This window comes from Stegostoma tigrinum, chromosome 19 (assembly GCF_030684315.1).
Source record: "Stegostoma tigrinum isolate sSteTig4 chromosome 19, sSteTig4.hap1, whole genome shotgun sequence".
In the NCBI taxonomy this organism is placed as follows: Eukaryota; Metazoa; Chordata; class Chondrichthyes; order Orectolobiformes; family Stegostomatidae; genus Stegostoma; species Stegostoma tigrinum.
The window spans coordinates 7,894,359-7,919,154 of NC_081372.1; the positions used below are offsets into that span (position 1 = coordinate 7,894,359).

The 24,796-nt window shown below is 46.8% G+C and overlaps 1 protein-coding gene across 2 annotated transcripts in view; it reads right to left on the reverse strand.

Annotated features, from left to right (window-relative positions):
• The window catches only part of LOC125461474 (ubiquinol-cytochrome-c reductase complex assembly factor 1), a 127,904-nt gene that overhangs the window by 83,107 nt on the left and 20,001 nt on the right, over positions 1-24,796 (reverse strand). Inside the window, exon 2 of one of the 2 annotated variants that reach the window (XM_048550298.1) lies at positions 2,857-2,991. The exons of the other annotated variant lie outside the window; for it this stretch is intronic. Within the exon in view, the coding sequence (XP_048406255.1) occupies positions 2,857-2,991 (135 nt within the window). The remainder of the gene's footprint in view (positions 1-2,856; positions 2,992-24,796) is intronic. 2 annotated transcript variants of the gene reach the window in all.

A 24,796-nucleotide genomic window follows, 5' to 3' on the forward strand; every position in this document is an offset into this window, starting at 1 on the left:
GTGACATTTGCACCACACAAATGCCAGGCCATGGGAGACAATCTAGCAACCAGCCCATGATACTCAATGGTGTTACCATCACTGAATCCCCCACTATCAACATCCTGAAGGTTATCATTGACCAGAAACTCAACTGGACTTACTACAGAGTGGCTACAAGAGCAAGTCAGAAGCTAGAAATGATGCAGCAAGTAACTGATCTCCTGACCCCTCGAAGTCTGTCCACCATCTACATGTACAAGTCAGGAGTGCGACAGAATACCCGCACTTGCCTGGATGGGTACAGCTCCAACAGCATTCAAGAAGGTTGACACCATCCAGGACAAAGCAGCCCAGTTGATTAGCAGCACATCCACAAGCACTCACTCGCTTCACCACCAACACTCAGTAGCAGCATTTAAGACACTCACTGCAGGAGTTCACCAAAGGTCCTCAGACAGCACCTTCCAAATCCACGATCACTTCCATCTAGAAGGACAAGGGCTGAAGACATGTGGGAATACCATCACCCTCAAGTTCCCCTCCAAGCCACTCATCATCCTTACTTGCAAATATATCGCTGTTCCTTCACTGTTACTGGGTCAAAATCCTGGAATTCCCTCCCTAATGGTGTTGTGGGTCAACCCACAGCAGGTGGACTGCAGTGGCTCAAGAGGCAGCTCACAACCACCTTCTCAAGGGCAACTAGGGATGGGCAATAAATGCCGATCAGCCAGTGACGGCCACATCTCACAAAATGATTTTTTTTTAAAAATCAGCAGGCCAGATGTTAGGTCAAGAAGTTTAAAAGATGAATCAAAAAGCAGAGTTTACAGAGCTCTGGAATGAGGGAAAGAGATGGAAAGGCAGTATTATTTCAGGACGCAGTTCCAGAGTTTATGACTTAGGCAGCTGAAAGCAGGTTTGCTGATGATGAAGAGGTTGAGGCTGTGAGAGAGGATGGGATGAGGATTGTAGATCTGCAAGAGTTATAGAAGGTTACAAAAACAGGGACTGACAAGGCTTTGGGCAGACTTGGAAGCAAGCATGAGTATTTTAAAACAGCTGAACTGAGAGCCAATGTCAGTCAGCAAGCAATGGATGATGACAGGACATGGTGTAAGGTAGGTTAAGAGAAACGGAGTTTTATACATGCTTAATTGAGAGGATTAAGGATAGAAGTTATAATGGAAGGTCAATGAAGTGGATAACAGAGCAGCAAAATAGTTTCACAAATGGACAGGCTCTGATGTCAGCAGTTACTTGCAACAATAAAGGTGTGATGGATAGAATAGCTAGGTTCTGTGCTGAAATTTGAGGGATTCCACGAGGTTTAAATTTGAAGAAGAGCGCTGTATTTTGTTGAAGACAAAAGCTCCTATCTCTAATACCCCTGCTATTTTCTTTATTAATTTTGTTCCAGTATTTCAGATGATGAAACTTGTAACTTTGGGGAAGCGATTGCCTACTGGTATTATCGCTCGGCTGTTAATTTTGCTTCCTTTATTCGTTCATGCGATGTGGATATTGCTGGCCAGGCAGCATTTATCGCCCACCCCTAATTGCTCAGAGAGCAGTTAAGAGTCTCCACATTGCTGTGGAACTACAGTCATCTGTAGTCCAGGCTAGGTAAGGATGGCAGTTTCCTTCCCTGAAGGACATTAGTGAACCAGATGGGTTTTTGCAACAATCAACAATGGATTCATGGTCATCATGAGATTCTTAATTCCAAATATTTATTGAATTCAAATTTCACCATCTGCCATGGTGGGATTTGAACGCAGGTCCCCTAGACTTTTGTCTGGGTGTCTGGATTAGCTGTCCAGTGATCATACCACTAGGCCATCACCTCCCCTAGACTGCAAGCTCTGGGCATCTGGCTTCAAATCCTGGCATGGAAAATTGTGGAACTGGAGTTAAACTTTAAAAATCTGGAATTCAGAGTCTAATGGTGACCCTGTAATCATTGTCGATTACCAAAAAAGCCCATCTGGTTCATTAATATCCTTTAAGGAAGGAAAATGCCATTGTTACCAGGTCCGGACAACGTGACCCCAGACCCACAGCAATGTGGTTGACTCTCAACTGCTTTCTGGGATGGGCAAAAAATGCTGGCCTAGCCAATGACACCCTCAGCCCACCAATAAATTTAACAAAAAAAAACTTAACACATACTCAATGGTGAGATTACTAACTGACAAATCATGGGACAAAGCAACAGTGTCAGTTCAAACTGACAACTGCCACAACTGAAAATCTTAATCATGTAAGCAAACAAAGAACAAGTTCATTTTCTTAAAATAAAAACATGAAAATTGACCCTAACAGATTGAGGACAGTGGGCCATTACTAAAACTGCTTGGTCAGCAGAGCAATAAATTTGAGTAGTTCACCCCAATCCACAAATTATTCGAACCACCTTCTGCTCGCTCGGTGAATATCCTTCAGACAGTAAATGCTAAGCAGTGTTGAGGAGGTGGGGATGAAGAGATATGAAGACTTCACTTGGCGTCCACGTGATTTGACCACATGATTAGATTAGATTCCCTACAGTGTGAAAACAGGCCCTTTGGCCCAACAAGTCCACACCGCCCCTTGAAGCACCCCACCCAGACCCATCGCCCTATAACCCATACACCCTGAACACTGGGCAATTTAGCATGGCCAATCCACCTCACCTGCACATCTTTGGACTGTGGGAAGAAACCAGAGCACCCGGAGGAAACCCACGCAGACACGGGGAGAATGTGCAAACTCCACACAGCAGTCGCCCAAGACGGGAATCGAACCCGGGTCCCTGGTGCTGCGAGGCTGCAGTGCTAACCACTAAGCCACCGTGCTGCCCCACCATGATCGCTCCCTGCTTCTAGAACTTACATTTGGTGTAATGTGAACGGCTCGACATGGGAGATCTGGTCTGAGTAAAGTGCATTGCAGCCCACTGCAGGAGATGAGGCCATTTAGCTTGGAAGCACGAACTCCTATCACTGCACTTCGCCACACAGCACGGAGCTGAAAGAAAGCAAGACGGAATGAGAGACCTAACTGATGTGTGATTATAATAAAAAAGTCTGCTCTGTAGATCTGTGGAAGCAAAAACATAGCTTCATTGAACCATTTGTAGTTAGCTGCTGTGTCTTCAGTCATGGTCATAAGGCAGCAATATTATCAGTGGTGCTGCTCACAATGTGGTCTCCTCCACACTGGGGAGATGAAATGCAGACTGGGAGCATCTACCTTTTGTCTATAAAAATGACCCCAAGCTTCCAGTTGCCTAGCATTTCAACACATCACTGCATTCCAATGCCAACAACTGTGTCTCAGGCTTGCTGCAGTGCACTAGTGGGATTCAGCACAAGTTTGAAGAACAGTACCTCATCTTTCACTTGAGCTTGAAGCCTCTAGGACTCAATATCGAGTTCAATAACTTTAGAGTCTGATACCATCTTTCCAGGATTTTTACCTACTGCTAGATCTTGGTCCTGTCTTCCTTTCCACACAGTTAAGCTAGTCTCTCCTATTCTTAGTCCTCATTATTACATAGCTTCTGTCCTGTCCTGGCTTACCACTAACAATACTCTTGTTTGCCTACCTTTTTCAGATCTCGATCTCTCTCTCTCTCTCGCTGATTGTAAGATCTGTCTCCACCTCTCCACTCATCATATCACTCCACACTCCAACCTCGTCTCCAGCAATAAACACCACTTTTTGCAAACTGCTATCAGCTCTGATGAAGAGTCACAGGACACCAAACGTTGAACTCTGCTTTCAGTCCACAGATATTGCCAGACCTGCTGAGGTTCTCCAGCAATTTTTGTTTTTGTTTTTGTTTCAGATTTCCAGCATCTAGTTCTTTGTTTTATTTTAGTGAATGCCTGATGTTCTGCCTCCAATGCAAGTGTATCCTTCCTTAAAGGTCTGGCATAGCAGTCCAGCACTGGTATGGCCAGCAGGCCCGACAAAATAGCAGTAAGACTTCCTTGCTCCTATATTCCAATCGGCTTGTAATAAAAGACACCTGCAAATCACTTTCCAAACTGTTTTTAAAGTTGCAATCAAATTTCTTGAAGCCTCCTCGATCACAGATCAATGTGGTTATGCCTGTGAATAAAAACTGAAAGAACTGTGGTTGCTGCAATTCAGAAACAAAAGTAGAAATCGCTGGAAAAGTTCAGCAGGTCACTCAAACCAAAAACGTTAAAATCTGATTTCTCCCCACAGATGCTGCTAGACCTGCTGAGCTTTTCCAGCAATTTCTACTTTTGTTTCTAGTTTCGCATGTGGCTTCGCAGAATTCAATACAAAGCTTCAGAAAGAAATAGCCAAAGCTGAACTCCAAATTTCAAATACCAAATGAATTAAATATGTCAGATTTCACGTGGCTTATTCCTCTCCAGTTATGAAGCAAAGTACCTCATGCTCTTTATTTTGATGAATGCAAAGGTCTCACAGAAATATCAATAAAGAGTTTATTTCATGATTACAGCAACACAAAATCCACAACAAAAAACCCACTTTGAAGAAAATATTCAAAAATATTTTATCACTCATGGCGTAAGGAAATGCTTCTGCAGACTAATCCCATGGAATAACGATGCAAGAGAAAAGAAAGGTGGGAATATAGACAAATAATCATTCCCAATGGCAGTACCACTGTAACAGATGGGGAAAAAGCACACTGTATTTCTTGAAAATGAATGGACACCCAATTCGGAAGCAAATCCAATACAGGGGCAAGGTCACATTCGTGAAAAAGGCTGTTAAATGTAAGAGGCACCCGCCTTAAACCTCTATATTCCATCGGTATGCATCACTATGGTATGTTACCAAACGAGATACTCCACCAGCCTGATAATGACATCAAAATTCCAACACTGGATATTTAGGATTTTGAAGCCTTTGCCAGAAGGGGTGCCGGACGCAGATCCATAATAAACTTCAAAAGAGAATTGGATGAATTGGCAAAGAGGAAGGTTTTGCCAGATTCTATCAGAAATAGGATCAACTGAATAGCTCTTCAATACAGCCAGCACAAGCATGATGGGTCAAACGGTCTCTTTCTGTGCTGAGTCATTCTATAAAAGAGGTTCAAGATAGTGTCAGTGTTTATCCTTTCCACGAGGAGCGATCCTAATCCCATGTGTCTATTTCACTCGTTTCTCTTTATTCCCCATTCTTTGAATGCAACTATTTTTCCACAGTGCTTTATTCATCGATGCACCCCAAAGCCTCTCATCGCTCAGTGTCTCTCCTGTTATCTGTTCTAAATCTATGGCATTTGATAGTTTCTTCCTATTTACTGATTGCAGTAGGATGGTCAGCAACCAGTGAAAATAAACACAAACCCATCCGTCTAAAACTCTTAAGAGGGATAAAAAGATTTTGTTAAAATCTGAGATCCGGAATGTACTACCTGAAAGGGAGGTGTAAGTTGATTCAATGGTAACTTCCAAGACAACTGGATAGATACTTCAAAGGCAAAATGAATGGAAATTGGGACTAATCAGATAACATTTTCAAAGAACCAGCAGATATGATGGGCCAAACAGCCTCCTTCTGCACTGTATGTTTTTATACTTTGACCTGGTATCAATGACAGCTTGTTCTCTCACCATCAGCCACGAGAAAGTGTCTATCTCCTGTGTCACATATTTCAATACCACTGATGGACTAAAGGTCATTGAATCCCTACAGTGTGGAAGCAAACCCATTCAGCCCATTGAGACCAAACTGGCCCTCTAAAGAGCATCCCACCCAAATGCACACCATCCCCCCAACCCCTTCCTCGTAACCCTGCATTTCCCATGGCTAATTCACCTAGCCTATACATCTTTGGGCTGTGGGAAGAAACTATACAGACATGAGGAGAATGTGTAAACTCCACACAGACAGTCGACTGAGGGTGGAATCAAACCTGGGTCCCTGGAAATGTGAGGCAGTGCTAACCACTGAGCCACCGAGCTGATATCTTGCATTAAGCCTTGCTTGTCTTGTGATTGTTCTGCAATGTCGATTACTGATAGTCCAGGAGTTGCTTTTAATTGTAAGCTCTTGCGTTTTATTTCTGACATTATCTCAATGCATTAACCCACTCCAATCTAATGATAAGTTCTAACAAGAAACTAAGAGTTGCAGGAGATGGGTACAGAACAGGAAAGTAGTGATACGATTCAGCTAATACAGGTTGCAGTACACAGATTGTAAAGTATTACATCTGAACTGTTCTGACTGGTTTCTTGGGTCTTCATTCATGACAGCCAACAAGCCTTCTCATCACTATTTACTGATGTTCCCAGTCTATGGATCCATCACAGGCAACAGGACAGTGATGCTTCTCTGCCAATGCTGCACGAGGGTAATACGCCAGAAGCTCCCCCTCTTCCCTGCAAACCATTACATCTTCACCAAAACAAAATGGTCACCAATCCACAGACTGGCTTCTCAATCCTGCATTCTATTCACAACATTGCTCATAAGAATTCAATATTGATGCCAGAACTGCCTGCCTACAACATGTATGATATTTAAAACAGATCTCAAGTCAAAGTCACTTCCTGTTATGAAACACAATGTTCTCCAGCTTTCCCTCTCCACCCAGCTGTACCAAACTGGGCCCAAGAATAAACTGAGTTACCAGAAAGCCAGCTGCCCCAAATAGTGAGAACAGCAGGTTTACACACTTCGAACATAAGACATAGGAGCAGAATTAGGCCATTTAGCCCATTAAATCTGCTCCACCTTTTGATCACGGCCGATATGTTTCTCAACCCCATTCTCCTGCCTTCCCCCTGTTACCCTTGATCCCCTTACTACACAAGAACCAATCTCTGCCTTAAAGGCACCCAGCGAGTTGGCATCCGCAGCCTTCTGAAGCAATGAGTTCCACAGATTACCAAACCTCTGGCCGAAAAGGGTCATCCCTTCACTCTGAGGTTGTGATCTCGGTCCTAGTTTCTCTTAACAGCAGAAACATCTTCAATCCACTCTATCCAGGCTTCTTACTATTTTATAAGTCTCAATGAGCTTCCCTCTCATTGTGTTTAGCTCCATCAAGTACAGCCCCAAAGTCCTCGACCACTTCTCACATATCACACCCTTCATCTCCGGGATTACTCTTGTAAACCTTCTCTGCACCCCTCCAAGGCCAGCTCATCCTTCCTTAGACTCAGGACCTAAACCTGATCACAATATTCCAAAAACTTCTCCTCTTTGCTTGAGAAAAGAGGCAAAATTCTGGAAATACAATCATCCCACCAACTTTAGTGAAAACCATGCTGGATTATTTTTTCTCAAAATGAAAACAGAATGTTGTTCATTCAGTCGATGTAAATCTTCAGTCTTTGTACATTCTTAGAACTCCCAAAAATTGTATTAGTATTCTTCTGCAATGATAATACAGTAACGTTGTCGTTTCCAATCAGTACCATTTCCAGTTCTGCTGTTAAATAGCATCTGCATGGCTCTCATTTTACTGAGATCAGGGTGTGTTTGCACGAGATTAAAACTACAGTGAGCAAAGCACACCCCAATTTAGTCAAATTTCAGCAGCACTCAACAGTTTTGTCACCCATTCCAATACCTGAAAACTCAACATATTTGTACTAGCACAACAGTTTCTAGCTAACACACTGATGAGAAAATTTGTTTTTCAGTTTCTCATCTCTGAATGGGAAAAACGTCAGAATTTCATTTGAAAGTTAGCATTCAACAAGAATCAATTACAGTGAGCTTTCATCAAATGCAGTTTTTTTAAAATGACAAACCTCCAGTAAATATCGTGCAGCACTGCCAGAAAAACATTGGCTTGGAACAGCATGTGACTTGAATTTGATATAGCGCCTCATCATATCACTCAAACATCTGAACACTGAACCCATCTCTTGCATGAGACATTGAACCAAGGCCCTGTCTACTCTCTCAGCTGGGCAATAAAGAACCCGTAGCACTGTCTGAAGAGGAGCAGCGGCGTTTGTCCTGGAGTCCTGGCCAATATTTACTTCTTAAGAAACATCAAAAACAGGTTATGTGCTCATCATCATATTGTCATTTGTGGGGGTTTGCTGTGCACAAGCTGCTTTTTTTGTGTTGCCTACATTACAACAGTGACTACACTTCAAAATCAATTTGCTGACAGTATGAAAGGTGCTAAATAAATGCAATTTTCTCTTAGTGTACAATGGCTTGCTTTTTGGACTACGGTGCATTTTGTATGCAAAACCTGACAGCAACAGATCACCATCTGTTTCTGCTGCTTTTGGATGAAGCAGGAATGTTGGTCCAGACACTGAAACTCCCTGCTCTTTCCCAGCAGTGCCACGGAATATATTAACACCCACCTGAACTAAGCAGACAGAAACATATCCAAAATGTCAGCACCTCCAGACATGCAACAGTAACTCTGTGCTGTGGAGAATAAGCCTTGATTGCGTGTTTGGGGTGGAAGTTGAAATGTAGCACTCTGACTCACAGGTAGAAGTGGTGCCAAATGAGCCCAGCTGCCCAAGTTACAGAGTGAGACAATCAGTAGTGGAGAGACAGAATTCACCACGAAAGGAATGTTATCTATGGGACTTCAACTCAATTTAACTACTTCAAGACACACTTACTCCTCCTAGGTGTTGCTGCTTCCTAGCCCAATACCTTTCTGACAGAAATGCAACAGAGGCTGACCGACAGTCAGCACTGCATCTGTTCAGATTGAATTCCTGCTCAAAAGCTCCAAGTGGATAGATGGCGAAGAAATGCACATCTTGTTTATATATGTTTCTCATATGTGCCTGGCTATTTCCACACGCCTCAACCCTAAACATCAAGTTGCCTTGAAATTGGCAAAAGAATCAGAGGCGAGATCAGGGTAAATGTTTTTCTGCAGTAAATTGTTCTGATCTGGAATGCACTGACTAAAGAGCGGTGGAAACAGACTAAATAGCAACCTTCAAGAGAGAATTGAAGTGGAAACATTCGCAGGACTATGGGAAAAGAGCAGGCAAGTGTATTAATTAGTCAGCTCTTTCAAAGGGCTAGCACAAGCACAATGGCCAAATAAACTCCTTTTGGCCATGTTGAAACCGACTTTGAAACAAAAGCCTGAGGAAGGACATTAATCTGCTCAGAAAATGCAATTTTTTACATCTAATTGATCAATACTGCTGATTCCCAACATTTACTAGACCATTAATCATCAGCTTAACGCTATGGATTTCTTGAGGGCTCATAGCATAGGTTTAGCTACTGTTGAGAACAGAAAATGAAGGAGCATCTGATCAAGGTTTTATAAAGTTTAATGAATAATTTATCGGTGCAAAAACTATTTTCTCTCAAGGAAATTAGGAATGACTGAATAAATATTAAAATAAGAGCTCGGCTATTTAGGTAGGAAATCATTGGGCACTTTTTCACACAACGGACAGTTGGAATCTGAAACACTCTCAGGTATTTGTGAATAATTGGGGAGGGATTTAATTTGAGCATTCAATATCCCAAGTGACAAGTTTTTAATGCACTAGAATATCAGGGAAATGGAGTTAAGGCAGATAAATAGGACTGAAGTACAGACCACAAATGTTCTTAAAATGACAAAGTGGTCTCAAGGGGATAAAAGCCTGCCTTGTCTTCTCTGGTTGGGCAGTGCTGCTCAGTAACATATGATAAAGAGCCAACTTCATCAGTTGGCATCTCAGCACGCCCCTGTCTGCATCAAGGGCGCCGAGGTGGAGATGGTCAAAGGTGCCAAGTTCCTGGGAGTGCTGACCACCAACGTGTACTGGTCCACCCATGTTGACATGACCATCGAGAAAGCACAACAATGCCTCTACTTTCTCAGGAGGCTAAGGACATTCAGCATGTCCACAAAGGCTCTTACCTATGTTTATAGGTGCACCATTCTATATGGATGCACCACAGCCTGATATGGCAACTGCTCTTCCAAAAGCTGCAAGAAACCACAGCCAACCGTGAACGCAGCCCAGTCCATCATAAAACCAGCCTTCCATCCACTGACTCCATCTATACTTCCCACGTGTCTCAGAAAAGCAATCGACATAATCAAAGATCCCTCTCACCCCGGTTATACTCTCCTTCATCACATACAAGATATAAAAGTTTGAATACACTTACGAACAGATTCAAGAACAGCTTCTTCCCTGTTATCAGATTTTTGAATGGACCTCTCAATGTTAAATTCCGATCGCTCTTTCTCTCTAGACACGTTCTCTGTGGCTGTAACACTTTTTTGCTTTCCTAATTCATTGGCTCATCATATTCCACAAACATCATTGCATTCTACCTTTTAGAAAACAATAACCCCTGAAATTCTTGACTTATGATTCACATTTCACAAAAAAAAGTGACCCATTGCATCCAGCCACAAAGCATAAAGGCACGCAACTGCATTAATGACAGCCTGCCAGATAGGCCTCAACCTCCCATTTAGGGAAGAGAGAGCCAGCTGCCGCAGTGCTGCTCGAGCCTTGACATCAAGCCTTAGAGATAACAAAGTGTAGAGCTGGATGAACACAGCAAGCCAAGCAGCAACTCAGGAGCACAAAAGCTGACGTTTCGGGCCTAGACCGTTCATCAGACCCTTCATCCTCTGATGAAGGGCCTAGGCCCGAAACGTCAGCTTTTGTGCTCCTAAGATACTGCCTGGCCTGCTGTGTTCATCCAGCTCTACGCTTTGTTATCTTGGATTCTCCAGCATGTGCAATTCCTATTATCTCTATTATATCAGTGCCTTCACTGGGATGGGAGTGCTGCCCAGACATTTTGGGCCTGAACCATCACTAAATATTCTGCACTATGTTCTGCTCCCCTGATACACTTTGGTACGATCTGCTTGTATAGCACGCAAAACAACACTTAACAGTGCATTTCAGTACATGTGGCAATAATAAATCAAACTCAAATCAAAATGCAAGTTTTAATCAGAAACAGTTTTGGTCTCTCACTGTAAAAAAAGATGATCAAAAGCAAAAGATGCCACTAGGTTTTCAACAATATTACATATCTATGTGGAGTGCAGCCAATAACAGGTCTGTACACCCCGATATTCCTCTATAGTTTCTAATTCAGAAGGTTTATTCCAGGCACAATCCATGCTATACAGAAGGTGAAGTAATCAACATTAATGTACTGCTGCCTATTTTGCTCAATCAGAACAAAAGAATGAAAATGTTAGTTATTACTGGTTGAATTCAGTGCTGACACCACAGTGTAAATGATACACGACACTGAGACCTGTAACTAAAAACACTTTAAGGTCATCAGCTGTTCTTTTCATTTGTAGATTTTCTCACAGGTAAAATGGTTACTATAAATGTGATAATATACTATAAATGGTCATACATTGTAACGTTTTGAGTGGAATGGAGAGTTTTTTTATCCAGCATTCATAGCAACAGAGAAAGTGCTCTATCCCAAACACAGAGCCATGCCAAGACCCAATCCCACAGATGGACTAGTTTCTATTCCGCTGTCCTTGTTGAGCAAAGAATCCCTTCCCATTCTACCTAAGTTGTTTCTTTTAGAAAAAGCTGTGGCAGTTTTGCAGCGATTGGGATACACTGATCTTGTGGGAAAGAAGTAGGAAGGAGAAAATGGCGAGTACAACTCAGCTGTGCCTCAGCTGTATTTGTAGAAGGGCTTGGTGTATTGAAGGCCACATGCAATGTGTAACCAAAGTGACTAGGGTTACCCAGTACCTCTTGCATGATTTACCATGCAGGTTACTTGGATCATTTGACTGTAAATTTTTGTTCTTTTAGTGCCCAGTTAAAAAAGGGTTCACTATAGTTCTCCTCCAACAGAATGTGGTGATGGTTCAGGCCCAAAATGTCTGGGCAGCACTCCCATCCCAGTGAAGGCACTGATAATAATAGAGATAATAGGAATTGCAGATGCTGGAGAATCCGAGATAACAAAGCGTAGAGCTGGATAAACGCAGCAGGCCAAGCAGTATCTTCAGAAAAGGAAGTGCCTAGGCCCGAAATGTCAGCTTTTGTGCTCCTAAGATGCTGCTTGGCCTGCTGTGTTCATCCAGCTCTACGGTTTGTTATCTTGAAGGCACTGATGTCAAGGCTCGAGCGGCACTGCGGCAGCTGGCTCTCTCTTCCCTAAATGGGAGGTTGAGGCCTATCTGGCAGGCTATCACTAATGCAGTTGTGTGCCTTTATGCATTGTGGCTGGATGCGATGGGTCACTTTTTTTTGTGAAATGTGAATCATAAGTCAAGAATTTCAGGGGTTATTGTTTTCTAAAAGGTAGAATGCAATGATGTTTATGGAATATGATGAGCCAACCAATTAGGAAAGCAAAAAAGTTAGAAAATGACTAGTTTGAAGCTGGAAGTAACCAGTCGAAAACACAAGGGTTGAACATATTTTCCCAACAAAAGGGATAATCTCAGGGTCCATCTTTCAGCAGTTAATAGCTTAATCAGTTTTGGGGAGAATGGAGAAGTTGAGATTGTTGTCCTTAAAATAAAGAAGGATGGTGCTAAAAAAATCATGAGGTGTTTAAGGGTAAGCAAGCAGAAACTGTTTCCTACTGGTTAGAAGGTTGGTAACCAGAGAACATCCTTTAAAGATGACTAGCAAAAAAAAAGGAATTTAGAATGCAGCAAGTTATGTTAATTTAGAATGCACTGCCAGAAAGTTTGAGCAGTAATTTTCAAAATCCAGTACTTCAACAGAGGAAATAATTACTGGGCTATTGGGGAAGATCAGGGAGATAGGACTGTAACCAGATTGCAATTTCAAATAGCTGGTGCCCTCACTGAGCTGAACAGAACTGCAGATGCTGGAGAATCCAAGACAACAAAATGTGAGGCTGGATGAACACAGCAGGCCAAGCAGCATCTCAGGAGCACAAAAGCTGACGTTTCGGGCCTAGACCCTTCATCAGAGAGGGTCACATTTTGTTGTCGTGAACAGTCTCCTGTGTTGAGTTATACTCTGGCTTAGGAAGCACATCATTCAGCTTTCAAAGTTTTTTTGCACAAAATGAATTGCTTCAAAGCAAGATCCCCCAAAAACATGAGACAAGAGAAGAATGTTGGCCAGCGATAGGCAGAATTCCCTGCCCTTCCTCAGGTTCTGCCGTGCAACATTCAATGTCAAGCTGAGTCAGGGACAATGATAGCGGGGACTGCAGGTGCCGGAGAATCCAAGATAACAAAAAGTGTGGAGCTGGATGAACACAGCAGGCCAAGCAGCATCTCAGGAGCACAAAAGCTGATGTTTTGGGCTAGACCCTTCATCAGAGCGGGGGTCTAGGGTCTAGGCCCAAAACGTCAGCTTTTGTGCTCCTGAGATGCTGCTTGGCCTGCTGTGTTCATCCAGCTCCACATTTTGTTATCTTGAATCAGGGACAAGTTTGACAGCATAAGAATGACACAGTACAGTTCAAGTAACTATTACTACAGATTGGAGAAATGATCCCATTCACTATTCACCTTCAGGAAACATCTTCGAAGGAAATAATTCTGGAATAACCAAAGCCTGTGCCAATTCTGAAAAAGAAAGGCAACATTCTGTTGGCCAAGTGGACTAAAGAATGACATATGGTGGCAAATGGCATCTCATTTCCTTGGCAGCCTTTTCCACTGAATCAGCAATAAGCATTTTCAGGAAATTACTGCCATGAGCAACTTCCGTTCTATAGAAGCTTATTTCATACTTTGTCAATAGCTTTTCTGCCTGAACTACAATCTAGCTGTTGAATCATTTGTCTTCCTTTGAAAACTCTGCAATTTGCAAACTCACCAGGCTACAGCACACGCCCCACTATTCCCCGCATCGTTGCAATTGTGCAAATGTGATGGAAAGACTAAATTGAGCTCAAGGTTAAAAGAGGTTCTTCCATTATCAACAATTAATTTCAATCAAACTGTCTTTTTTCTCCCCCACCTACAAGAAAGATGGCTCCATAACTTAAACTCTTCCCCTAATGAAATTCCTATACAAATCTATACAAAAAGAGACAATACAATACAAGATACAAGTATTATTGGTGGGGAAGGATGAAGAAGAGTCAGCGAAGCACAGCTCTGGTACCAGTTTGGATCATAGACATTGATAACTGGTTTCCTTTCTTCTGTTAGGTTTCATTGGGCAGTTTGCCAAAAATCAAGCTCTGTTATTTCAGGAGTAATTACAAAAATTAAAGACTTTACCAAAATATGTATAATTTCCCAATTTACCTGTCCATCTGAAGCTAAGCAATCAGAAAACATGGACCAGGTTTTAGTACTTAACAAGAATTACTATGTATGAAAATCAATAGATTCTAGCTACAGTTAAACAATTGTGAATCATTGTAAACACCCCCAATATACACAACAAAAAAAAATTGTGTTATGGATGAAGGGGAAGAAAGTTGAGAAGCAGTTCAATAGCTATTGCCCACAGGATTCACTGAGATGATCCTTTTGTTTGTCAAGACTTGCTGGGTCTTTCAAACTTTCTTTTCCTGGTTCATTTTCCTTCCTTGCAGGAGGTATGTGCGACTGCCTCATAAAGTTTCTATCATATTGGTTGAACGCAACAGCTTACAGCAATTGTGTGAGACAGTAGCTGGCTTTCACATCCACAAGCTATTCAACTACACACATAGCCCTTGACAGGCTGATGGCTTATGTTATCGACAACTGGTCCCAGTCCACAAACCAATCAGCTACTTGTTGCCGGCCACATGCTCCCCTGGAGTTAGCCTGTGTGCAACAAGACTCCAACCCACTAGCAGCAGCGTAAACACTATTTACATTCGATTTCATCAGTTTGTTATAAAAAATTGTGCCAATCCCTTCCATAGTTCTTCATTTTAAAATTTTCTTGTTGCCATTTTAGATCGCAATCAAAAAGACAGAAAAATAGAACGATAAGCGGTTGTGGATACACTGATTCCCAGTCTTTCAATCATGTTTGACAAATTCACCTTTCTTTGTCTCTGCAAGTGGTTTTGCCCTTTTTTCTTTTCATAGGAGATTTGTAGAAAGAACAGTTTACAGGGAAATGGTTACTTCTCCACTGAGGATGACGAGAGAGAGAGAGAGAGAGAGAGAGAGAGAGAGAGAGAGAGAGAGAGAGAGATTTAGTTGATACTTCTTCATGGGCTAGATGTTTCTGCTTAATCCAAACACAAGGCTGTAGCCATCTGCCCACAAACTAATCACAAAGTTGTTACTACGCTGAATTCTCTTGAACACAGACAACTAGGCCTGATTGTGTCTGGGCAGAACAATCCTGATGACATACAGTGTCAGTTCATGTAGCATTCTCTTCCACAGCTTGAATATGGCAACATGACTGGGAGATTTCAATGAATTCAAGATTTATTTCTAAAGCTACAACATCCTTTTCCACAGTTTGCTTGTCCTTTGTCCTTTAGTTTTACTTATGTTGCCTTATTCAGGTGCTTACACTTTATTTGTGGTTTGCGGCCTCTTTTTGTCTGCTCGCAATAAACTGCTCCTTGCAAGGCCAGTGGGGAATTTTACCAACTGTACCATTGCACACATTGTTCAGAATCACCCCAATCCCACAGACCAGGAAACACATTGGTCTCTCTCTGTCGAGGTCATTCAATCCACACTGAAATTCCTTTCTTGCTGAATTCTGACATGAAATGGGTTCAGATCAGTCTGGAGTCAGCTCCTACTAGTCATTGAGATCAGTGACACAAAACTCTCCTCTTAACTGATGCTTCACATTAATAGTGACAAATACAAATGTGGAATTCTCCCATAGATGCAGATGCTCCTCAGAGGTTGGCGTTTTCAGGGAACTTTGTTCTTAATTGAGCTAAACTCCAGCCAGACACAAACATCAAAATAAAAGAGACCTGTTTCCTAATTTCACCAGAGGGAAGACAATTTAATTAGGACAAAATGAGAAGTTCAAAACTTAGGTGAGCTACATCAATCTGGAATTGCGATAGTGCAACTAACTTTGTTTTGGCAAATTTATTTACATTACGTACGCATGATTGACTGTACATGGGGAGCAAATTCAGCTCCCTTACCTCATGCTTATTACAGAGAATAAATTGTGACTGTTGGCTTTGTCAATGCCTGAAATTCTTCACATTTTTTTGCATTTACATGGTTTATGCGAGAAGATGAATGGAAGTAGCTTCTAAATATCTCATGTTTCAGAAATACAACTTTTACTTTTTATGTATCCTTCCTTTCTTATTGCTATTTAAGCACTGATCAATAGAAAGAACTAGCTTTACAATTAATGAGGAACTTTGAACCTTACCCCCTCGCTATCTCTGCAGCCCTCCTCTAGCCTGGCAATCCCTCATGACATCTGCACGCCTCTGATTTGAATTGCTTCACCAACAGTGGCTGTGTGCCTTTACTTACTTAAATCCCAAACTCTGAAATTCCTCCTTAAACTTCAACCTCTTTCCTCCTTCAAGATGCTCCTTAAAATCCAACTCTTTCTCTTCATATTTCTTGATGCAATGCCGAGTCAGGTATTGATTAATGACAGTCCTGTGAGACACTGTATTGCATATTATCCTGAGATTCTCTCTTCTGGTCCTAGACTCTCCCATGAGGGAAACAACATTTCCACTTCCAAGTCCCTGAAGAATCTTGTATGTTTCATTCTTCCAAAATCCAGTAAGTACAGGTCCAAACTACTCAACCTCTCCTCATAAGATAGTCACTCCATACTCAGTATCAGCTACCAAAACGTCTCTAGATGGCCTCCAATGGCCATATATCCTTCCCTAAATAAGAAGCCGAGAACTGTTCATCATGTTCCAGCTGTAGTTTGACTAGTGCTTTCTATAGTTTTAGCAAGACATTCCTATTTTTATACTCCATTCACTTTAAAATGAAAGCCAATGTTCCATGTGCATTCCCTGTTAGCTGTGGAACATAGATGATAGCTTTTTTGTGATTAATGACTAAATTCCTCTGTTCTGTGATTTTCTACAGTCTTTCTCCATTTAATATTCAGCTCCTGTATTCTTTCTGGCAAAGTGCACAACATCATATTTCCTCACATTATAGACTGTCTGCCAAGGTTTTGCCCACTCACTCAATCAGTCTATATTGCTCCGTATAGTCTTAGAGTGTCCAGCTTCGCACTCATCTTCCCATTTATTTTGTGTCATCTGCAAACTTGGCTATTACACATTCACTTTTTTAAAAAATCAAGTCACTAATTTATACTGTAAATATTCTAACCCTAGCGCAGATTTCCTATGGCACTCCACTAGTTATAGAATGCCATCCTGAAAATGCCCCTTGGCCAGCTCTGCATTTTTTTGATTCATTGGCCAGTCCTCTATCCATACCAATATACTATCTTCAACAACACAGGCTCTTGTCATCTTAAGAAGTCTGATGTGTGGCATCTTATCAAATGTCTTCTGACAATCCAAATATATTATATCCGCTGTTGCCACTTTATTCATTCTGCTTGTTACCTCCTCAAGGAATTCTAATAAATTTGTCAGACACGATTTCTCATTCACAAAGCAACATTTGACTCTCCTTGTTCATATTATGTACTTCAAAATGCTCCTTTCTAAATACTATATTCTTTATAATTGACTCTGACACTTATAAAATAACAGATGCTAAACTAACCAGCTGAAAGTTGGCTATTTTGTATAAATAATTCTGTTTAAACAACATTAGCAAATGATTGGAAAATGCCAATGTTCCAGAATTTAAATGATTCTTGGAAAATTACTACAGCATCCCATGAGATCCAGGGGACTTACAAGCCTCGAACCCCATTAGATTCTCTAGCTTTATTTTTCTACTGATAGCCATTGAATTTATTTCCTCTCCTCCTTTTGCCCCTTGATTGATTAGCAATTTTGCAAAGTTATTAGTGTGTTCTATTGTGAAGGCTGATGAAAAGCGGTTTTTTTAAATTCATTCACGGGAAGATGGTGTCGCTGGCTAGGGCAGCATTTATTGCCCACCCCTAACTGCCCAGAGGGCAGTTCAGAGTCAACCACTTTGCTCTGGGTCTGGAATCACACAGAGGCCAGCCCAGGTAAGGATGGTAGTTTCCTTCCCTAAAGGACATTAGTGAACCAGGTGGGCTTTTCCAACAATTGACAACGGATTCAGTCATCATTAGATTCTTAATTCCAGATATTTTATTGAATACAAATTCCACTGTTCTACATCTTGCTGTCTGGCTTGATATGACTCAAAATTTATTTGTATGCTGGATCCAACCAACTTTAGCAGCTTCCTCAATGACCACCCCTCCATGAATAGTTCAAAGTGGGAACGTTGACTGATTATTTCACAATTTTCAGTAGCATTTGCAAGTTGTCAGATACTGCATCCGTATGCAACATGATATGGAAAACATTGGCATGGTGGCTCAGTGGTTAACATTACTGCCTCACCAGGGACCAGGTTTAATTCTATCCTCAAGTGACAATCTGTGTGGAATTTACATATTCTCTCAATATCTGCGTGGCGCGGGTTTTCTCCAGGTGCTTCAGTTTCTTTCCACAGTCCAAAAATATGCAGGTTTGGCAGATTGGCCGCGTGAAATGCAGGTTACGGGGGAGGGAGGGTCAGGGTGGAATGCTCTTCAGAGGGTTGGTGTGGACTTGACGGGCTGAACGGCCAGCTTCACGCTGTTGGAATTCTATGATTCAGGTTTGGGCTGATGACTGGGAAGCAACATTCAAGCCTCAATTGCCAGGCAATGATCATTTCCAGCAAGAGAGTATCGAACCCTTTCCCCACAACATTCGACAATTTCTTGACAGTGAATGCGTCCAGAACCAGGGGTCACAGTCTGTGGATTTGAGGTAGACTATTTTTGGCCGAGATGAGGAGACATTTCTTCACCCTAAGGATTGGTGAGCCCATGGAATTCACTACCATGGGAAATAGTTGATGCCACAACATTGAATGAATTCAAGAGGTGGCTAGATATAGCACTTGGGGCGAATGGGATCAAAGGTGATGGGGAGAAAGCAGGATTAGACTATTGAGTTGAATGATCAGCCATGATTGTGAAGAATGGCACAGCAGGCCTAAACGGCCAAATGACCTCCTCCTGCTCCTATATTCTATGTTTCTGTATTACTATTACCTAATACGCCACTATCAACATCCAATGAGTTTTTATTTACCAAAAACTATGCTGGATCAACTGTATAAATGCTATACCCAGGAAAGCAGGTCAGCAGAGAATTCTGAGAAGTGTAACATTCCCAAAGCCTGTCCAGCATTGACAATGCACAAGTCAGAAGCGTGATGGAATAGACCTCTGCCTCCAACAAAACACAAAAAAATTGGACATCATGCACAATAAAGCAGTCCATTTGAATGGCAATCCACCCATGATCCACATTCACTCCTTTCATCACTGACACACTGGCAGAGCAACATGTAGAACGTGCAAGATGTACTGCAGACACTCATCACGGTTACTTCAAACTACACTCCATATCTGCAACCTTGATCAGCTAGGGAAAAACAGCATACGTAGGAACATCACCCACTGCAAGTCCTGTTTCAAATCACACACCATTTTACATTGGAAATATGGTGTTATTTCTTCACTGCAGTCGAGTGAGAAATCCTGGAGCTTCCATCCCAACAGTGCCTGCACAATGTGGACTGTGACGGACTAAGACAGCAGCTAAGTAACATATTACCAAGGGCAATAAGGCCTAGCCATTGATGCACATGTGCCATGAAGTAACGGCCAAAAATAGCATTCAAGAAAACAAAAGTTCCACAGCCGGGAGAGACTGTTCTCATTGGGAAAACTCACCAAGTAATATGAAATACTAAAAATTCCATGAAAATGAAAATGGAATATTTTACCACCCCTGAGGTCAATACTGAAAGACAACATAGCTACAGGTTAAACTTTGGGAAACGTGACTGTGGATGCAAAATGTATCTGCAAAAATAAATTACCCCACATTTAAATATATTTATTATCTTGTTAACCTCCGACAAAGACAATAACGGCTCATGCTCTGCCCCCTTGTGCTTCCCTTTTTCTTCCTTATTTCCATCTTTTCCTTTTTCTTACACATCGTATTTCTTTTCCACCCAGGCTACTCTCCTCTACACCTCCTTCCTCACTTCCTACAGCTCTTCCTCTTGGTACACTTTAACTGACTTGCTTTACCATTCACCCGTTCATTTCAGTGGCTCACTCAACGTCACATTCCCACCTTGTCCTGCCATCCAATGCCCTCCTCCCCCATTCCACGTGCCCCCCACACAGACACCCACCCACTCCACTACCCTCATTCCAAACTACCTTCACCACCCCTCAAGCCCACTCTCTCCCACACCGTCACCTCCTACCCTATTCCTTCCCCCACAACTCTCACTACTTCTCTCCACTCCCTCCACCTCACCCCCAACCTGCTCCATGCTCCCTTCCTCTCTAACTGTCCTCCACCACCCCCAGCCTCCCACTGCTCCTGCACCCTCCCCTCCCCGCTAAACCCTCCCCCACACTCCTCTCCCCCTCCCTGCTACCACTCTCCCTCTCACCCTCACCCCACTCTCTCTCCCCCTCACCCTCACCCCACTCTCTCCCCCCCTCACCCTCACCCCACTCTCTCTCGCGCCATCTCCCTCACCCACCTCTCTCTCCCCCTCCCTCTCCCCCCACTCTCTCTCCCCCTCTCCCTCACCCCACTCTCTCTCACCCCCGCTCCCTCACCCCACTCTCTCTCTCCCCCTCTCACTCAACCCACTCTCACTCTCCCCCACTCCCTCACCCCCCTCTCTCCCTCCCTCTCCCTCACCCGGCTCACTCTTTCTCTCTGTCCCTCCTTCCCTCTCCCTCACCCCACTCTCTCTCGCCATTTCCCTCACCCCACTCTCTCTCTCTCCCTCCCTCTCCCTCACCCCAATCTCTCTCTCCCCCTCTCCCTCACCCCTCTCTCTCTCTCTCTCCCGCTCACTCACCCCTCTCTCTCTCGTCCACCCTCTCCATTACCCAACTCTCTCTCTCTCCCTCCCCCTCACTCACCCCACACTCTCTCCCCCAATCCCTCCCGCACTCCACTGTCTCCCTCACTCCCCCTCACCCCACTCTCTCTCCACCCCTCCCTCACCCCGCTCTCTCTCTATACCCCCTCCCCCTCACCCCACTCTCTCCCTCCCCCTCCCTCTCCATCTCACTCACCCCACTCTCTCTCCCTCCCCCTCCCTCTCCCTCACCCCACTCTCTCTCCCTCCCCCTCCCTCTCCCTCACCCCACTCTCTCTCCCTCCCCCTCCCTCTCCCTCACCCCACTCTCTCTCCCTCCCCCTCCCTCTCCCTCACCCCACTCTAACTCCCCACCTCCCACTCTCTCCCCCCCCTCCCCCTCCCACTCTCTCCCCCCCCTCCCTCTCCCACTCTCTCCCCCCCTCCCCCTCCCACTCTCTCCCCCCCTCCCCCTCCCACTCTCTCCCCCCCTCCCCCTCCCACTCTCTCCCCCCCCTCCCCCTCCCACTCTCTCCCCCTCTCTCTCCCTCCCCCACTCTCTCTCCCCCTCCCCACTCTCCCTCTCCCCACTCTCCCTCTCCCCACTCTCCCTCTCCCCACTCTCCCTCTCCCCACTCTCCCTCTCCCCACTCTCCCTCTCCCCACTCTCCCTCTCCCCACTCTCCCTCTCCCCACTCTCCCTCTCCCCACTCTCCCTCTCCCCACTCTCCCTCTCCCCACTCTCCCTCTCCCCACTCTCCCTCTCCCCACTCTCCCTCTCCCCACTCTCCCTCTCCCCACTCTCCCTCTCCCCACCTCCCTCTCCCCACTCTCTCTCCCCCTCTCCCTCTCCCTCTCCCCACTCTCTCTCCTCCTCTCCCTCTCCCCACTCTCTCTCCCCCTCACCCTCACCCCACTCTCTCTCCCCCTCACCCTCACCCCACACTCTCTCCCCACTCCCTCTCCACATCCCCACTCCCTCTCCCCCTCTCCCTCTCCCCACTCTCTCTCCCCCTCACCCCACTCTCTCCCCCCTCACCCCACTCTCTCCCCCACCCCCTCACCCCACTCTCTCTCCCCCTCCCCACTCTCTCTCTCTCCCCCTCCCCCTCACCCCACTCTCTCTCCCCACTCTCTCTCTATCCCCCTCACCCCACTCTCTCCCTCCCCCTCCCTCTCCAACTCCCTCACCCCACTCTCACTCCCTCCCCCTCCCTCTCCGTCTCCCTCACCCCACTCTCTCTCCCTCCCCCCACTCTCTCTCCCTCCCCCTCCCCCCCTCTCCCTCACCCCACTCTCTCTCTCCCCCGCTCCCTCACCCCACTCTCCCTCACCCCACTCTCTCTCTCCCCCGCTCCCTCACCCCACTCTCTCTCTCCCCCTCTCACTCAACCCACTCTCACTCTCCCCCACTCCCTCACCTCTCTCTCCCCCACTCCCTCACCTCTCTCTCCCCCCCACTCCCTCACCCCTCTCTCTCCCTCCCTCTCCCTCACCCGGCTCACTCTTTCTCTCTGTCCCTCCTTCCCTCTCCCTCACCCCACTCTCTCTCGCCATTTCCCTCACCCCACTCTCTCTCTCCCCCTCCCTCCCCCTCTCCCTCACCCCACTCTCTCTCCCTCCCCCTCCCTCTCCCCCCCTCCCCCTCCCTTTCCCCCCCCCTCTCCCCCCCTCCCCCTCCCTTTCCCCCCCCCTCTCCCCCCCTCCCCCTCCCTCTCCCCCCCCCTCACCCCACTCTCTCTCCCTCCCCCTCCCTCTCCCCCCCTCCCCTTCCTCTCCCCCCTCCCCCTTCCTCTCCCCCCGCCCCCCTTCCTCTCACCCCACCCTCGCTCCCTCACCCTCTCCACTCACGCCCCCTCCCTCTCTCCACTCACGCCCCCTCCCTCCCCACTCTCGCCCTCCCCCTCTCCCCCTCCCCCTCTCCCCACTCTCTCTCCCCCTCTCCCCACTCTCTCTCCCCCTCCCCACTCTCTCTCCCCCCTGTCTCTCCCCCCTCTCTCTCTCCCCCGCCCCACTCCCTCTCCCCCGCCCCTCCCTCTCCCCCGCCCCTCCGCCTCACTCTCCCGCCCCCCCGCCTCACTCTCCCGCCCCCCCGCCTCACTCTCCCGCCCCCCCACTCACTCTCCCGCCCCCCCACTCACTCTCCCGCCCCCCCACTCACTCTCCCGCCCCCCCACTCACTCTCCCGCCCCCCCACTCACTCTCCCGCCCCCCCACTCACTCTCCCGCCCCCCCACTCACTCTCCCGCCCCCCCACTCACTCTCCCGCCCCCCCACTCACTCTCCCGCCCCCCCACTCACTCTCCCGCCCCCCCACTCACTCTCCCGCCCCCCCACTCACTCTCCCGCCCCCCCACTCACTCTCCCGCCCCCCCCACTCACTCTCCCGCCCCCCCACTCACTCTCCCGCCCCCCCACTCACTCTCCCGCCTCCCCACTCACTCTCCCGCCTCCCCACTCACTCTCCCTCTCCCCACTCACTCTCCCTCTCCCCACTCTCTCTCCCCCCTGTCTCTCCCCACTCTCTCTCCCCCTCTCTCTCTCCCCCGCCCCACTGTCTCTCCCCCTCTCTCTCTCCCCCGCCCCACTGTCTCTCCCCCGCCCCCCCCTCTCAACCGCCCCTCCCGCCCCCCCGCCTCCCTCTCCCGCCCCCCCGCCTCCCTCTCCAGCCCCCCCTCTCCCTCTCCCGCCCCCCCACTCCCTCTCCCGCCTCCCCACTCACTCTCCCGCCTCCCCACTCCTCTCCGCCTCCCCACTCACTCTCCCGCCTCCCCACTCACTCTCCCGCCTCCCACTCACTCTCCCTCTCCCCACTCTCTCCCCCTCCCCCTCTCCCCACTCTCTCTCCCCCTCACCCTCTCCCCACTCTCTCTCCCCCTCACCCTCACCCCATTCTCTCTCCCCCTCACCCTCACCCCACTCTCTCTCCCCACTCCCTCTCCCTCTCCCCCTCCCCACTCCCTCTCCCCGACTCTCTCTCCCCCTCACCCTCACCCCACTCTCTCTCCCCCTCACCCTCACCCCACTCTCTCTCCCCCTCACCCTCACCACACTCTCTCTCCCCCTCACCCTCACCACACTCTCTCTCCCCCTCACCCTCACCACACTCTCTCTCCCCCTCACCCTCACCACACTCTCTCTCCCCCTCACCTTCACCCCACTCTCTCTCCCCCTCCCCCTCACCACACTCACTCTCCCCCTCACCCTCACCACACTCACTCTCCCCCTCACCTTCACCCCACTCCCTCTCCCCCTCCCCACTCTCTCTCTCTCCCCCTCACCTTCACCCCACTCTCTCTCTATCCCCCTCCCCCTCACCCCACTCTCTCCCTCCCCCTCCCTCTCCCCACTCTCTCTCCCCCCCCTCCCTCACCCCACTCTCTCTCCCCTCCCCCTCCCTCACCCCACCCTCTCTCCCTCACCGCACCCTCTCCCCCTCCCCCTCTCCCTCTCCCCCCCTCTCTACCCCTCTCCCCCTCCCCACTCTCCCCCTCCCCACTCTCCCCACTCTCCCCCTCCCTCTCCCCACTCTCCCCCTCTCCCCACTCTCTCCCCCACTCTCCCTCTCCCTCTCCCCACTCTCCCTCTCCCCTCACCCCACTCTCTCTCCCCCTCCCCCTCACCCCACTCTCTCTCCCCCTCCCCCTCACCCCACTCTCTCTCCCCCTCCCCCTCACCCCACTCTCTCTCCCCCTCACCCTCACCCCACTCTCTCTCCCCCTCACCCTCACCCCACTCTCTCTCCCCCCTCACCCTCACCCCACTCTCTCCCTCCCCCTCCCTCTCCCCACTCTCTCTCCCCCCCTCCCCCTCCCTCACCCCACCCTCTCTCCCCCCCCCACTCCCTCACCCCACCCTCTCTCCCTCACCCCACTCTCCCCC